The 17,952-nt window shown below is 40.0% G+C and overlaps 1 protein-coding gene across 2 annotated transcripts in view; it reads right to left on the reverse strand.

The window, feature by feature from the left end:
• Positions 1–17,952, reverse strand: part of CNTNAP5 (contactin associated protein family member 5) — an 801,668-nt gene that overhangs the window by 621,695 nt on the left and 162,021 nt on the right. For both annotated transcript variants that reach the window (XM_077766729.1, XM_077766728.1), the window contains exon 2: positions 6,449–6,553. In XM_077766729.1, the coding sequence (XP_077622855.1) occupies positions 6,449–6,553 (105 nt within the window). The remainder of the gene's footprint in view (positions 1–6,448; positions 6,554–17,952) is intronic.

Raw genomic sequence — 17,952 nt, forward strand, 5'->3', positions numbered from 1 at the left:
CAACACCACCTGAAATGCCAAAGTGGCCTAAAAGAGGTGACTCTTATGCCAGCGTCATCTCTATTCATATTAAGATCTGAGATCAATAGGAATGAAGATAGTAGCTAACCTTGGGTAGACAGAATTAAAGTCCATCTCCTACCAATAATTAGCTGTGTATCCTTAGGTCAGTGACTTGACCTCTCTGAGTCCATTTCTTCATCCTTAAAAAATGTGAATGATACCAACTATCTTAGAATATGGACATAATGAGAAAGGTAGAGCTTAAATTTCTACTTCCTAGTTTCGAGCAAGGTTTCATAGCCATAATAACAGATAACTTTGATTTCCTCCCGTTCTCCCCTCCACCCACCTCTGAGATGCAGCACTGAAAGAGGTACAGAGGTTAAGGATTGAAGGAGGAGAAGATCCAGGGATATTCTCGAATAGGGCATCCCCAACAACTGGAGTGTGTGAACGCAATTGCTGCTAAAGCACAGGTTTGGAATCTGAAGTTTTGGGGACAGAGGCTGAGAGGCTGCATTTCTAACAAGCTCTCCAGCGCTGCCTCCACTTTCACATAGAGTCCACGCAAGGAGTAGTGAGGAGAGCATCAGCCCACGAAGTAAAGCTCAGGACTTGATGCTGGCCATGCAGGAGGCTGGGGGCGGGGGGCGGAGGGCAGCTAGGACAGGACATAAGAAAGGAAAAGTACTGAAAAGAAGGAAAGAAAGAAACCTTCAAGTGGAGAGGAGGAAACACTGAGAAATCTGTCTTTTTAAACGGCGGAGATGATACCCCTATCACGTCTGGCTCCAGCAATCCAGATGGGAGACTGGCGCTGTCATCTGCAGGCAGGCACGGTAGGCTGCCTGTGACACTGGATCTTCAGGACTGATGCCTGGCTCTCTGGAACAAGTCCCCAGACAGCAGAGATGCTCCTTGCGAGAACCCTGATTCCTGAGTTGTCCCGAATCCACTTCTCCGCACGGAAGGACCAGTGGCAACAGATCGAAAACCAATTTACAGAGGCCGTCGTGGACCCTTAGCTGTTCGCAGCCCGTGCTGCCCAACGGGGAAGATAAAAAGCGTGCACGGATTCTGGGCCAAATGGGGGCAAGGGTTTTGAGCCTTTTCATTGGTCCATGAGCCCAGGAAGCCGGAAAAGGCCCTGACATAAAAAATCAGATTCTCCATGGCAACAACATTGTCATGCTAGAAACACACGATCTCAATTTACACAGGCGAGCATCTCAAAAATACATCAAATGAGGACGAGGGATTAAAATTTCAGGGAGGAAATGGCACACGGAACGGCTTGCAGAACGGTGGATCGGGAGGGGTATGGGATGGGGAAGGGAAAATAGGACCCTTTCCTCTCGAGGGGCCAGAGTCGTCTGTTTTTATTTGCCTTTTCATCATATAAAGTAACTTAAAACCTCCCCCTCCTTTAGAGCACTTCCGACCCACACATAGTTCAGCGGCTTCAGGCTTCACGCCGGGCCACCCGGGCCACCCGCTCTGCGCTTCCCGCTGACAGTAAGTGCTTCCCAAAGCCCAGCTGCCTTTAAAGCTCGGATCAAAAGCTTTCTTGTCACAAAACAAATCCCATTTGACAAAGTTCTCTCCCTCCTAAGCCACAATTATATAGATTGACATGGTAACCTAAGTTAATGGTGATCTGACCCCCGGTTTGATATAGCTTGTCTTCTTTTTTTAAAATCATTTGTTCTCTCTCTTCTCTCTCTCTCTCTCTCTCTCTCTCTCTCTTTTACATTGTTATCTCTTTGTGTGTGGATAAGAAAGTGGCCGAGGGATGCGTGGAGAGGGAGAACAAAAATTCTACTTGGCAAATCCCTTCCTTAGAAAAGATAGCAGTAAGAATGCTATTACAGTGGGCATTGGCCACCCAATCTCCCTCCTAGATTTGTGGGGCGCCCAGACTTTGGCTCCCACAGCAGTACCTAAGGGCAAAGGCTGTTTCCAAGAATGCATTTTTTTTTTTCTCAGAAACATTAGTTTGTCGCCGCTGACAGAACTCAGGACATTTGCTCCACTCAGGGTGTGAAGATGCTCATTGGCACGCCTTTCCTATGGTCTTTTCAACTCTTGAGTTGATCCCTGCTTCCAACATGACAAACTAACCAGCAGGGCGTCCTTTCTTCCTGTGTATAGGTCAGAAAAATGCGTACACTTGGGTTCTGAGCACAGATGAGAGGCAAAGTGTTCCTTCATTACCTACGTTGAATGTACGCCGGAGGTTTCTGATTCCCAGTGGAGGCAGCACTTTTAAACGGTGCCTGGGACTTGCAGGCAAGTTCCGTTTTGTGAAATAGCTCAACAGTGAATAGCCAGGACACTGTTGAGCGCACTCAATACGAAGGAGACATAGTTTCATGGAAGTCAAGATTTTTACAACTTGGATTTCATCTTGGGTGAATACCAGGACGTTTCTTGATAAATGGATAGAAGGCTGAATGGGGTAGAGTAGAAGGAATTCATGAAATACTGTGGTAAGTGAATGAATGAATGAAGGAGTGTATTGAACAAATGAACAAATGGAGTGTATAAGAAAAACTTAACTTGGAAATCAAAAAAGAGTACGGCATGTCTTTTCAAGATCATCCTGGGCAGTCTTTAACAGGACCATTCAATAACTCTTTTGTTCTCTAGGAGAATATACCTGTTATATAATTTTGTTATTCATTGATTGATTATTACACCTTCGATACTGGGAAGTTACGTTAACTTATAACTAGTTGTCCAACAGAGAAGATATAACCCCCCAATTTTATTATATTGTAAGATATTAAGTAGTTTTGTATCTACCTAAAAATTTTATTCTAATATTCTTTTTTTTTCTGCTCTGCGCCATGGCATTTTTTATCTATGAAACCAAAATAATAACACTTGTATAGAAGGTAGTAGTGAGGACTGAGCTGATGCACCTTAAAGACCTAGAACAGCACTGGCTCTTAGTAAGTGGCAAGTGTATTGCTGATTCGAGATTTAGTCATGTGCTGGTAGGCACCCAATGCCACCATAAACCTGATCATGATGATGTTGAGTAGCAGTGATTTAGCAGCTGCCTGGGGACTTGTTGTTTTAAAGGCAGAAATGTAGAAAGGGGTGTTCAACAGACAGAGATATATAATTACCTGTAGGCTGTTTCTGTGGACAGACAGCATATAAGTCTATTTTTAGCAGGAGAAACAGAAGTCACTGCTTTATACTAATATTTCCAATCGAAATTAAAAACTACGGCTTTCTCAACTTTAAACATTTTATATTTAGAAAACTCATATGAAAAAGTCTGTTCTTAATATTAACATTACTTATGTTTTATTATAATATACACTATATTTATATATTATATATGTATGTGTGCATATATATACTATATATGTATATGTATACATGTATATACACCCTAATATAAGGATGTTTATACATATATATCTAACCTTTTATATATATATATATATCACCTTTTTCCCTATGTATGACTTTGTGTGTATATACATAACCATATGTATATATTTGGCTTTCTATCTATCAACTACATATATGTATCTATAAATGCATATTATTTATATTACATACATAAAAGTAATAATATCAATATTATCACTAACAAATATTAGCTACTAATGAAATGCTAATTTAAATTACACATGTAAATTCTTTATTTATGAATAGGACTTGTGCCTATTTTTGCCAACTATGTACCAGGGCTCTAACAGAGTACCTAGCACATGTTTGGTGCTCCATAAATATTAATAGAGGGATTTTTGATTTATGAATTCATTCAACATAGTACTTTGCAAGTCTTACATTTTAGAATCACCTGGAAAGCCTGCATTTATTTACTTTATCAATATCCACCCTTGGATCCCACTCGAGACAATTAATTCAGAATATCTGGACCATGAGCTCAGGCATTGCTGCTTCTGTAGTGATCTAGTGATTCAAACGCACAGCTCTTGGATGGAAGCCAGGGTGATCAGCACTCTCCGTGAGGCTGTGTTGAATTCCCCCTGAGGGCAATGGTTGCACCCAGTGAGAGAACTGAAGGAACGGAAGGCTGCCAGTCTTGGCAGCTGTGCTGGAGGACAAGGCTAATGCATTTAAATTCTCTGAGACTGTCTCTCCCACATGGCTTTCCTGATTTAGATTCCAGTTGGAAGAAGAAAGAGAGGTTAATGTCCTCCTTGCACACACTCATGCTCTCCTTGGGCTCAGGCACCCAGATTTCCCAGTGAGCAGAATAATTATAATGAACCAGAGCAGAGATGTCGGTGCTCTGTCAGCATCATCCACCAGGGGACGAGCTGGCTTGTGCTCAGACTCGCCACTTCCCAGGAAATGGCAGAGGCACTACTAGGCAGTAACAACTTTCTCCCACTTTACTGTTGGGTGAAACTGGGGAGAACTCTGGCTCTGGATGCCCTGCTGGAGACATATTAAAATCTTCCAACCTTTGTTTCTTCTTCCTGAAATAGCAAGTGGACCTCTCTGCTCCAGTCCAGCTCTCTACCCTGCAGTGAGAAGGATTTTTTTAATATGTAAATCTTGCCTCAGTCTGCATGGAGGGTGTCAAGGTAGGCCTTACTAGTCCACTTTACAGATAAGAACTGAAGTCAAAAGCAGATAGGTGACTTGCAGATGCTCACAGAGCTTGCAGGTAAGTAAATGCCATGGGCAGCACTTGATCCATGGCCAATTAGTTTCCAATTCTCTTTCTAATATAGCCCTCTTTAACCTGTCTTAGTGAATCAGTCTGCTCACGTGTGGTTACGAGCAAAACTTTGGGTTCAGATGTCTTAGATTTGATCAAAGCATTTCTCCTTCTGAACGGCTTGATTTTAAGCAAGTTATAGAACTTTTCTGAGCCCCAGGAACTCCATCTGAAATTAAAAGGTCATAGCACGCATCTCACAGTATCTTTCTGAAGACTAAATTCCTTAATAGGTGAAATACTTTATAAAATTCTTGGCACAGAGTGTTCAGCAAAAAAGCAGTATTAATGCACAATTATTAATATTTTCCAGCAGGGTCTTTGTTGATCATTCCTTTTCCCTTGAGAATGGCATTCTTAAAATCCTTTCTTAACAAAGCCATAGAACTTGCTAACTTAAATTACTGATCCCATTATAACAGAATACCTTTAAATGTAGTATGAAACAAACATCATATACACAAACAAAAATTACAAAGCACTCTCACCATTAATGAAGATTCAGAACTAGAAATTCAAATGTCAACAAGTTAAATCATTCTGCACTTATAAAAATGATATCCTTGGGATGCCTGGGTGGCTCAGTTGGTTAAGCATCTGACTATTCGTTTCAACTTAGGTCATGATCTCATGGTTTGTGAGTTCGAGCCCCACATCAGGCTCCGTGCTGACAGTGTGGAGTCAGCTTGGGATTCTCTCTCTCCCTCTCTCTCTCTCTCTCTGCCCCTTCCCCCCCTCCAATAAATAAATTAATAAATAAACAAACCTAAAACTGATATCCATAGCACAATGAGCAATTAATCTATTCCAGAATGTATAGACGGGCCAACATTGGAAAGGTTACTAATATGGTGAGCCTCATATTACCAATGAGAAGACATAGTCAAAAATAATTAAGATGAACTCTAGCATATCACTGTACCCTTTAAAGTTGCACATAATTATTTTTCTCAACTTGAAGAAGTTTGTAATATTCACTAGCTATATAAATATACAAACATAATCAGACGTTAAATAATTTTTAAAAATGAAAAAATTCAAATACACATTCTAAAAGTCAACATCCAAATCTGAATAAAAACGTATCTATCTAGATATCCAACATTATATTTGTTAAAAGACACGTCACATAAGGGATCAGTTAAGGGTGTCCACTCTTACTTCCATCACACTTTGTAAAAATACACACCCAACATTTGACCACAGCTATCTCTAGTTGGTAGGTCTGCCTTGTACTTTCTTATTTACTTACTTTCTTACTTACTTTTCTGTGTTGTATTTTCTTGCTTTTACATAAAAGGACTATATATTTTTAAAATTAGCAACATTTATTTTGTTGTGAAAATTTAAGTTCTTGAAGGAAAAATCTTGGTAGATCTCATGCATGTTTAATATAAACATGCTACAATCATAATACATTTTGGTAGCTATTCATGTTAGAGGCATGAAATATAAAAATAAAGCTTTTTTTTTCAAAAACCTTATTTTTACAAAAGACTCTCATGATAATCAGAGAGCAGTATGAGTTGGGGAGGCAAGAACAGCATACTTAGAATATCCGTTATGCATTACGAAGCATGGCTTAATTCCACTGTAACCCTCTCTTCCCATTCTTCTTCTAAACACTGCTCTTGGACATGATCCCAGTGAATGGAAGTGCTCCTTTTATTCCATTTCCCCACAGCATGCTTATTCAGCATTTGTCTTGAGAGTTTTAGTCATCTTACTCACCAACTCTTCGGTTGAGTTGAGCTGGGCTGTGAGTACCAGTGAGGTCTGAGGAACTGGAAAAAGCCATTGGAGAAAGCAGGGATGCTAACGGGTCATCACAATTGTCTATAATGATAGGAGAGAAAGAAAGCAAATTGTATTAGCACGAGATAGCCCAAAAAGAGAGGAATCATGTCATTAACCCCATTATTTATTAACTATTGCTCTGAACAAGGGCAGTACCATTTATTTCCATGGGCTATTTCATCCACTCTTCACAATCCTGAAAGACTGGTATAAATTCCTTTCACAGTTGGAGACACTGATGTTTAGAGATGTTAAGTAGTTTGTCCAAGGTCACAACACTAGAAAATGGCATGGCAGGAAATCTCACTGATTTGTCTAACTCATAGGTCTAACTACCATCTGTTTCTTTAATCGACCACTTGAGAAAAGTCTCAAGTTATGGCTATTGAGCTCATTCTAGAAGGAGGAAGACTATTGAAGAGGGGATACAACTGTTTACCTACTTTCCCATCTTCAGTCCCTAAGGGATCCTGCCATAGGTGTATCCATAGTTGTATCTAGACAGAATGATTAAAAATGTCTCACTCCCGGTTGTGTGAAAACCTTTGGTAAGTGAATGGCTAATTCTAACAATTCATTGCATAAAGTAAGGGAAAATAGTCCCCAATCTTGTACAATCTTGAATCTGATATTCACTTCAATAACAGCTCTTCCAGCGTTCCCTAATGTGACAGGTATGCTTTCTAAGGCTTCTTTGATGCTACCAAATGTAGAATAGGGTGGGGACTTGGGCAGTGATGTGATCTTGACAATATAGATATGTCCCTCCAGATTAACCATGTGATCTCATGCAGAGAATTCTGCTCTTCACGTACCAAACTGTCATGAAAATGTTCTGTAGTCATTCATTTCTTTTCATCTTACACTAAGTGGTACACTCTTGGTGGGACTTTGCAAATAATCTGATACATAATAGGCCTTCAATAAAGGTTTGTTGAAAGAAATGGATGGTGAAGGAAGGGTGGGAGGGAAGGGTGGGAGGAAAGAAAAGAGGGAAGAAGGGAAGGAGGGAGAGAGGAAGGAAGGGAGGGAGGGAGGAATCAATTAGTTCACACAACAGCACCAACATGATTTTCCAATTTTTCATGTTGTACGCAGTTGATTTTGCAGGACGTTGCAAAGTGATACCATGAAATGTAGACATACCTCATTCAAACATGATTTTACATCTTTCAGATTAAAGGTAAACTTCATGTAGTAAGGGCTTTTGAGAAAAGCTGATTTTTTTTTAATGTACATTGGATACGGGGTTGTTTGTTTATCCAGAAAATTCTTAGAGAGGACTATTTCCTCTAACCACAGGAAAATTAATGAGAAACATAACGATTAAATTTTTGTTTGTTAAATGTGTTAAAAAAATCAACTGGCTAAGTGTATTTTGAATTTTTTCTCCCCAAACACAAATGTTCGAAAAATATTTTGAGGTATTTGACAAACAGAAAAGAGAGCCTGATCCTCACTAAAGAGAAATGACATAAAAATCACCACAAGGACACCTCCGCAGTTATGGTCATTCTGCAAATAGAAATAAGAGCTCATGGCTGCTATATTCCAGGCATAACATGCAGGTGAGGGGAGGTGCATATACACTTCCAGTGCATTATAATGGAAATGCAGATTGGTTATACTATTCATATATTAGGAGATATTTTGAATATAATGCAAATCTCACATTCGCTCATGCCTATTTCATCATCAGGAAACTCTAGGTGAATAAAGAAAACTGAACTCTGGGGAACTGGACCCACAGAAATACACCATACCTGTACACACAACCGCGTCAAAGACCAGACAATATCAGACTTCACACCTATGCCGTAAACCACACCTGTCTGCATCTGTAGTTACAACCATCCTCCAATTTCAGATAGCACTCCTGCCACTACTCTCTAATAGCTCACAACCCTTCTGACACCCACTTCCACAAGCAAATCGAAGATTATTTAAAGATAAAGTGCCATGTTTATTATAGCATTTACGTGTTCCTTAAACGTATGACATCTATGAAACTGCATTACCATTTTTATTGGGTTCTTAGGATTTTTGTTAATATGTCACCAATGACATACTTGAGCTTTTGCCCCTCACCCGATGTTTCCCCTAAATAGAAATAGAATTGACCTAATCATTGTAATTTAATTCAGTCCAATAAATAGTTAAAAAGATGTACTTTATGCTTGACCTTGGATAGGCACTAGGGATTGAGTGGTGTAAAACTGAGTCTTAGATCTCAAGTATCTCAGAGACTATTGAGAAAGAAAGGAAGGAAGGAAGGAAGGAATGAAGGAAAGAAGGAAAGAAGGAAAGAAAAGAGAAGGAAGATAAGGAAAGGAAGGAGGGGGAGAAGGAAGGAAGGAAGGAAGGAAGGAAGGAAGGAAGGAAGGGAGGGAGGGAGGGAGGGAGGAAGGGAGGAAGGAAGGAAGGGAGGGAAAGGAAAGGGAAGGAAGGAGGGAGGGAGGAAGGAAGGAAGGAAGGAAGGAAGAAAAGAAGGAAGAACAAAAGAAAGAAAGGACAAAAGAAAGAAAGAAACAATAAAACTTAGGAGAAAGTTTAGGAGAATTTTACCCAAGGTTACACTCAACCCAGTAAAATGGGGACCCGACTATGTAGACACCCACACGAGTGGCCTGCTGCATCTCCTCCAGCCCTATGCAGTCTCCCCTTTCACAGGGTACTGGCCTCAGGGAGAAGTTTGCTTCCAGAGCCCATTGGCCTCGTGACAACAGCTGCCATTTCCACTGGCCATTTCCTCTTCTGAACTGTACCTTCCTTGTATCTCAGGTGTGGGGTCAGTGTTTCCACTTTGGAAATTAGTAAGCCCATCAAAAACAATCTGTGCCCAAAAACAATCTATCTGTGTCGAAGGATAGGTTCAGAGGAGTCTTCTGGAATCTTCTTGTTGTGGACCCTGTGCATTGCAATAGTGGCTTTTCACGAACATGGCTGAACTTTTGTTCTACTCTTAAAAGTGATAATAATGGGAAAATTTCAGATCAGAAAGGAAGAGAGACCTCATCTCCCCAGCCAATATGTAGTTCCCTCTGTCTTCTCTATGTCACCTAAATTGATAATAGACCAGGCCTCTAATCAAATTAACCCTGGCCATTGGGAATTAAGAATTTGTCCACATAACCATTCTGAATCCAAAAGTGTGTATTTTTTTTAGACAGGTGTCTTATTCTTACAACAGAAGAGAATGATCTAGCATAAATGAGAACAATTCATACATGTTTTAATTCATGATTTGGGACAGTAGGCCATATCAGGAAGGCTAGAGCTAGAAGTTCCTCACTCTACATTGGTTCCTTCTCTTGCCTTGGTGACACCAAGTAATATATTAAAATGCACAGAGCAGGATCCCCGTTGTCTGCAAAATCAAGAGAGTCTTCTCTGATATTTCTAGCCACAGAATCATTTTAAAACAGAATGAGAAAAAATGGGGAGAAGTCCCCTTTAAAGGATAAAACAGAAGGGAAACAGGAAGCGCTATATGAATTGCTTGTAATACCTGCTATCATGGAAAACAACCATTTCAACAATTTTATGTCTGGGATCTTGTCTCTACGTCACATCACCTGCTCAAGAACTGGTGTCCCCAGAAGCTCCTTTGCCGTGGAGGTTTACAAAAGGTCAGATGAGAAGGAGAATATGAAGCAGAGGGGAAGCGAAATGGTGAAGGGTCACTAGAGAGTGAGGACACCTTGCATGGGGCAGTCCTTCCCTCTGTGGATTGGCAGCCTTGCGGGGACTGGGCCAACCTCACACCAAACACATGGCTGGGAAGGGAAGAAACAAAGCACCATCTGCTCCACCATTCCTGCGGGCGTTCAATAAGCAAGCCTGTGTTGTCACTACATTTTAGACACCACTCGCGTCGCAGCCTTCTGACAGTGCATCTGCACAGCACTCAATCCAGCAGTCGGTTCCTACAAAAGTGCGCTGGCTGCTTATCTGTATTTACAAAAGGAAAATGGAAAGGGTGAAGGAATTCAGGTGGGGAGAAAGACATTTGACGTTTGCGGAAAACATAATGAGGGACAGAAGTCGAGCTTTCAAGGGGACACACAACCTGAGACGGACCGTCATGACTTTACCAGAAAATCATTTCCCACGCTTTACGGGTGCATTGGCATAGTAGAAGAGTTTCAAAATACACTGTCGATAGGGCTCGTCTTTAAAAGATTTGTTGCAAACGGGGGATCAAACTAAAAGGCCATTTAAAAATGCAAACTCATACTCAAGTGTGATTTATTAAGCCTCCCTTTTTCCTCAACAAATAACTTTATTGCCATCTTTAATATTTTCCTTTATAATATAAATGCTACTTCTTACCCTGTCTCATGCCCATGCAGATAAAAATCCAAGCCTATGGGTATGATGGAAAGTAACTCAGCTCTTTCCACTCAGTAACTGTGGAACAGCCCCATTGTTATTTGCAAATGACTTTGCCCTACTTTCATAGGCTAAAAGGATGCCGAAACCCAGAGACCCTTTGATGTTGTGAAATTCAAGCCCCTCACTTTACAATTGAGGACCTGAAGCTTAGAGTCTGCTCAGGATTGTTCAGCTCATTGATGGACTGATTAGCCTGGACCAAAACTCAAGTTTCCTCACTCCCAGATGGTGACCGCTAGGTCAGGGTTCCCTGCCACCTTTGCATTAGCCCGATAACCTTTGGTTATACTATTTTCCATAAAATTTGTTTTAGTGAATAACTTTCATTGTGCAAAAGGAAGGGCTTAATGGCCACCTCCTGGAAAACAGAGAAACATTAAAGAGCCTATAATTTTCAAAAGAGTGCTAATTTCTTTCCTATTTCCCTTGCCTTCTTATTTCTTCCTTCAACATGAAAAAGTAAAGAAAACATAGAGAGCCTGCGTGGCTAGGTCAGTTAAGCATCTGACTCTTGTTTTCAGCCCAGGTCATGATCTCAGGGTCATGAGATCTAGCCCCACATTGAGTGCTGAACATGGAGCCTGCTTAAGAGTCTCTCCTTCCCATTCTCTCTCTGGCTTTCCCTCAATCCCCATCCATTCTCTCTGTCTCTCTGTCTCTCTCTCTCTTTCCAAGAAAAAAAAAAGGTAAGAAAACATCAAAGGAAGGATTAAATAAAATAAGAAGAAGGGTGCCTGGGTGGCTCAGTCAATTAAGTGTCCAACTCCTGATTTTGATTTGGGTCATGATCTCACAGTTCTTGAGTTCCATCCCTGCATTGTGCATTGGCTCTGCTCTCTCTCTCTCTCTCTCTCTCTCTCCCCTGTCTCTCACTCCCTCACTCTCATATAAATAATTAAACTTTAAAATAATTAAAAAATAAAAAAGTAAGAAGGGAAAAAAGAAAAGTGACTTGTTTCCTTATGGATATTTTGTGGATCCTTGAGTCAAGGATTTTATTTGATATTTTCAGTCTGAAGAAGTGGGAGTAATTTGTTCCTCAATACATATGTGCAGTTATATACTAAAGGTCTTCTCTCACATTAATTAAAAGGTAAAAGCACGAATAAGAATTGGGTATATATGATATTTACATACTTCTTTAGAAATTATCATTGACTCTTCAAGATGATTCTACTTTAAGTAATGCTTTTTGTTGCCAACATATATTTTTATTCATTATTATTAAAATACCAATAGAGTAACAGATGGCCCGAAGTTAAATTGTGAGTATCATCTTGATTACCACGGTAAATTGTCTGTATATGGGGATTTGGAGCTTAAAAGATTCACTTGTATTTATAGGTGATATAAAATTCCTCTTAGCATTGCACACTTAATGGGCTACTTTGTTTAAAAGACATAAAGCATGCATTTTGTATCGTGCCTACAACAGTGCTTAGAAGTGACAACTCATGCTTTTAACTTCATTTATTTCTCCCCTGGTTGCCTATCATTTCACTTAGTAAACAACAAAAATAACTACTCTAATATTGTTCTGGAATCTGACCCCATCCCCATTTTCCACCATGAAATCCTAAAAGATAAATGAGTTCATAATGACCAGTCCAAAAAACATGTCTCTCTAGAATGAGTCATGAAAAGAAGGTTAAACCTTCTCTGTCCTGACATCCATTTCCAACTTAATGCAGTGTCCGCCTTTTGATTGCCTGCTGAACATACATCGTTGTGCTCTTTGCTGTAGGAAGACACAAATTAAAGTCAAAGACACAGATATTGAGCTCAGGAAACCAAGCATCTACTTTGGGTTGGAAGAGGATCCATATGTTTTTTTTGTTTTGTTTTAAAGAAGCTCCTTATGTTTGTGAACGATTCCATGCAAAAGACCTTTGACTTAGCCTCCGGGAATCCTGGGCTCTTTCACCTTCACTGTGAGCATGCTCTCATTTTACCTTTCTGTATTTCAGATTCCTCAACTGTAAGTGGCAGGGGTTATTGTCCATTTGTTCACATAACAAGCTTTCACTGAGCACATTCTAGACATCAGAGTTTCTGTCAGGCTTTAAAGACAGTTGAAGCAATTATAAAGCACTCAGACATGGTGGAGATGGATACATCACTCGCCGCCCAGCAATAGTGCTTGATGCTAGACGGGGCACAGCAGGCTGAAAGAAGCTAGTCCTGGCTAGGAATGAACAAGAGGGTTCTGGGACATTTTCCCAGCTTTAAAAACAACTCTACTCAAGACTTTAGATAAGGTTTGACTTGGAGGTACTGTCCTTCACTTACAAGTGGCTTGCTAGGACTCCATCATAGTCAAACGAAGTAAGTAGAACAATAGGGCAGCAGTGGCAGCCGTCACTCCCTGAGTGCCTCTGCGGCAGCTGTCTGACTGGGTTGTCAGCACTCACTGCAGCCCAGCCAGAGAGAAACCATCATTTGCATTGTAAGGATGAGGAGGCGACACAAGTTTTAGTCTATTTCACACTCTAGTCAATGTCTATCCTGGGCTTTGAACCAAGGGCAGTGTGGCTCTTTGCATATTGTCTGTCTGAAAATTGGCTTGCAATTCCTAGAATGACAGCAGGAATACCCCTCAGACTGGCAATGGGGAGTCTTCCATTTGACAGTCTTGTGTGAGGTTGGCTGTTCTTGGATTTTCAAGAACATCCCCATATGGATGTCCCATAATTAGCCCAGACTCAAAATATGCCTCAAATATGCTTTTTTAGGTCGCTTTCCTCTTATATTACTCCTTTCCCTCCCATACTGCCACTGATGGCTGAGGATGATGATGATTCTCAGGTTAGGAATATTGGGTTTATCCCTCTTTAATTTTTCTATTTTAACCTTAAATATAATTTATCAATGACTTAATGTAACTGAACACGTTTCCTAAGTCCCTCGTGTGTACGGTCTATGATATACGTATGTACTAACCAAGGACCACTGTAAGCCATAGGAAACATCTTCTTGACCGAGGATATTATTTTATTCTACCATCTAGTGTCTGGGACTACGTCTGTGTTCAATAATATCTGTTGATTAAGCCAGTTGAAAGAAAGATCTCTCGCTTGTCCTCCACTTGATCCTATTTTGGGTTTTATGAACACTGTGCTACAATTATTGCAACCACTTCCTAGGTTATGTCTTGTGTCCATCAACACGCAGTCACCATTTCTAAACCTGTCTTCAACATGTTTCACTCACCAAGCCCTACGAGGGATGCCAGCCTTAAGTCTGGCTTCCAGAGGTGGCAGAATGAAGATGAAAGAACAAAGAGAGAGTTGTTAGCACATAAGAGGTTTCAGCTGAACATAAGGGTCCCAGTGCCACTGATGGGGTCACAGGCTGGTCAAAAGAATCAGAAACTGAGGTCCAATCAGCACAGTCAGGAGTAAGAACCTAAGAACCATGGCCACCAAAAACATCACTGGTGGTGTCTAAATTTGAATATGCTAAAGTTATTGAACCTATAGGATTATGAATGTTCCTTCATCAAGGAGCTGGATTAACTAGAAGGCATGAAATCTTTGTTGGGTAGAAAAGGTAAGATTCATAGATAAAAAGGATTGGAGATTTCTGTAATATGAGAAGCTGAGTGGTGACTAGATTATTTTGGAGGGTTTTAGAAGCAAATCATAAAGAAAAGCCAGTCTTTGAAAAAATAAAAATTTACCTATTTTTTTTTAATTTCTAAATCCAACATTATTTCCATCTACCCCTGTTCCCTTCTTCCCATCCCCACCTGTCAATGCTCTACACAGAACACACCTATCAACCTTACATACAACACACACACACAACACACACACGTCATTGCAAAGTACTGTGTCAATCAGATTTGGAATTTATTAGGTTTTTAAGTAAGGCTAACAACTGAATGAATGGGATATATAGAATGAAGAAGATTTAGAAAATAAGAAAAATAAGATCACAGGTTTAAAAACTAAAAGTACAGATGATGTCTTCTTTCTTTTAAAAGTGCATTGGTAAAGGATTATGTATGGAATATTAACATGAAAGACTGGAGACAACTGAAGAATTATAAAGATAATGTTTTGGACAATTCAGTGTTCATCAGAGCTGAGACTGTCTTTTCTAGAGCTGTATCTTTTTCAGTAGCTATCTATTCTTTTTTTGAATACAACGAAGCTAAGCTTCCAATAGCTACTCAGGATCCTGCATTGAGTAGTTCTAAATTACAATGGAAATTCTAGTTACTCTGGAAACCATGATTTTAAAGTGCAGATCAATCAATCCATAGACCTTTGTAAAACCCTCTTCATCTTTAATGGGTACAGGCACAGAGTTTCTAAAGGAAACACTAACATCTCTGTGTGTCATCAATCTGCTCATTGGAATTGAGGGAAAATGCCTGATTAAAAAGATAGGCTTGTGTTGGACACTGGCCAGCTGGCTGACAGCACAACCCAATGAGGTCAACACCAACCATTTATGAGTGGATGGGATAAACATGTACTGATAATGTGAACAAATATTGATCTTTATTGATCTTCATAGATGAGAAAATAATGACGTCCCAGAGACAGAAGCAGTAGTCTTTCAAGATCATAATGTGGCTGTGTGTGTGTGTGTGTGTGTGTGTGTGTGTGTGTGTTCTTTCTGGACCAGTTGGAGACTGTAGTATATTTGGAAAGAGCCCAGACATTGGATTCCAGCCCAGTCTGAATTCAGATCCTGACTCCGCAGCTTACTAATTATATGTCCTTTGGGATGTTATTTAATCTCAGTTTTCTCTATGTATAATGGGGATAATAAGTACACATAGGCTTGTTATGAGAACAAAAAGAGACAATTCATGTAAAATATTTAACCCAGTGGTTGGCACGCAACTAGATACATGTTAGTTCCCTTCATTTGCCATCATTCTTTTTTCTTTAGATTCAAACTCTTCATCTCCAGTTTCAGTCATTGCATTTGAAAAATGACATTTCTTGTACGCTTTATTATATATTTTAGACTTTTTCCACACAGATGGTTTTAACACTGTTTCTTTATCAGCATTTCAGGGATCTTAGGATCATTCTGTACCAAGAGCTATTTTGTTCATGCATTACTTTTGCTCCAAGACCAAACATGGCACACTTTCTAAGTTTTACCACTTTTTTTCTTGTGTTCAATAACATTTCTTAAGCATAATGTGCCAGGCCAGGCATCATGCTGTCTGTTCCATTTTACTGGTGAGTCTTAAGAAGAAGATGAGGGACAGCTTATATATGACATGGCAATGAATAAGGCTGTAGAAAATACTTGGATTTCTTTCTAGTCCTTATATTTGATTTACTTTAAAAAATTGACATATTTTATTTATTTTTTATTTTTTTTTAAATTGCCAATTCCTTGACAGCTTTCTGGACATGCTGTGTCACATCTCTGTGCTCTTCCATATTTGAGTATGTCCTGTATGTCCTCCACATTACCTTCTTTTCCCCACCCATCAAATCCTGTTCCCTGCATAGGATGCATGTTCCCCGAAGCATACCTTGATCTCATCAAATAGAGAGAAATGCTTCTTCCTGTGGGGGTCTTTTGTGCCTCACATTCCACTTCTGTAGGAAGGAGCTCACTAGGGTTTTTGTTTTGATGATATTGTTGCACATGAGGCATCAAGCTCTTTGAGAGCTGGGACCATGTCTAACTTCCTATCTTCATTGCCTTTCACAGTGATGATCACAGATCAGTTGCTCAATAATTATTTGTTAAGTAGAATTTTAGATACGGGGAGGCCAGTCTTAAATTCAGGTTAAAAATCTGAGTAGGAACTAGACATATTTCTAAAATGGGAAGCATCTGGGCAACAGTAAAGACTTTGTCTAAGTCACATAAAGGAGTGAAATAAAAACCTAGTAATTGAAGATAATTTTTTTTAAATGTTTTATTTATTTCTAGGAGAGAGAGAGAGAGAGAGAGAGAGACAGCATGAGCAGAGGAGGGTCAGAGAGAGAGGGAGTCACAGACTGAAACAGGCTCCAGGCTCTGAGCTGGCAGTCAGCACAGAGCCCGACGCGGGGCCCGAACCCAAGAACCACGAGATCATGACCTAAGCGAAAGTCGGACGCTTAACCAACTAAGCCACCCAGGCGCCCCAATTGAAGATAATTTTGATGAGATCATCATTACTATTTTTATATGTGTGTGATTTCCAAATACCTTCTTTATTGGAACTTTGGGGGGACATGTCTCAGGCAAGTAGGACAGCCGTAATGGTGATCATCTAACAGGTGAGTATAGTTATCAATGACACCCAAGTATTAGCTATTCTCCCCAAAGTACTTATTCTAGCCTCAAGAACCTCCCTGACTCCCATTCTACAGGCAAAGAAAGCAACTTTCAGGGAACAGGAAATACAGAGAAGAGCCTAACTGTGTGAATCCAATGGGTGTTCAAGTATCAAGTAGAGTGAAAACAGGATTGCTGTGGGTACCATTGCCTTGCTTGTGCATTTGGTTATTCTACGGACTTACTTGGAAATTGAGGCAAGCCCATTCCCTTCTCTGGGTTGCAGTTTCCCTTCCTGGAAAATGTCGATGGTGATGCTTGTTTTCCATGGGGCAATTGTGACAAACTCAGGATGATTATGAACAACCAACAGAGAAGATAATGTTTGGAACATAGAAAGTGCTCAATCAATGGTAACCATAACATTACAATTATCTAGTAAGTCCTTGTATAGATTTTTCAGTAAGGAAATAATATTTAGAGAGGGTACTGAACTTGAATCCAAAAATTTTGAAGTGAAAAACATTTCCAGTTCCCAGTGATCATCCCCCTTAATTTATGACTAGGCCTCTCGATATAGTTTTTAGTATTTGGAGATGGGAACTGGGCAGGGATGGCCAATAAACTGGTGTTGGAGGTCCCCAACTTACCAGCTGGTTCCCTTTAACTGATGATGGATGGCTCTACCTTACGTGTTAATTCTCTTCTAAAAAGAATTTTCCCACTGGAAGAGAGGGAACTGGACACAGTTCAGAGCTAAGCATCAAATCTGGCCCTCCCATCCTTGCCATTGTTTTGTA

The sequence above is a fragment of the Crocuta crocuta genome, unplaced genomic scaffold (assembly GCF_008692635.1).
Source record: "Crocuta crocuta isolate KB4526 unplaced genomic scaffold, BGI_CrCroc_1.0 scaffold5, whole genome shotgun sequence".
Lineage (NCBI taxonomy): Eukaryota > Metazoa > Chordata > Mammalia > Carnivora > Hyaenidae > Crocuta > Crocuta crocuta.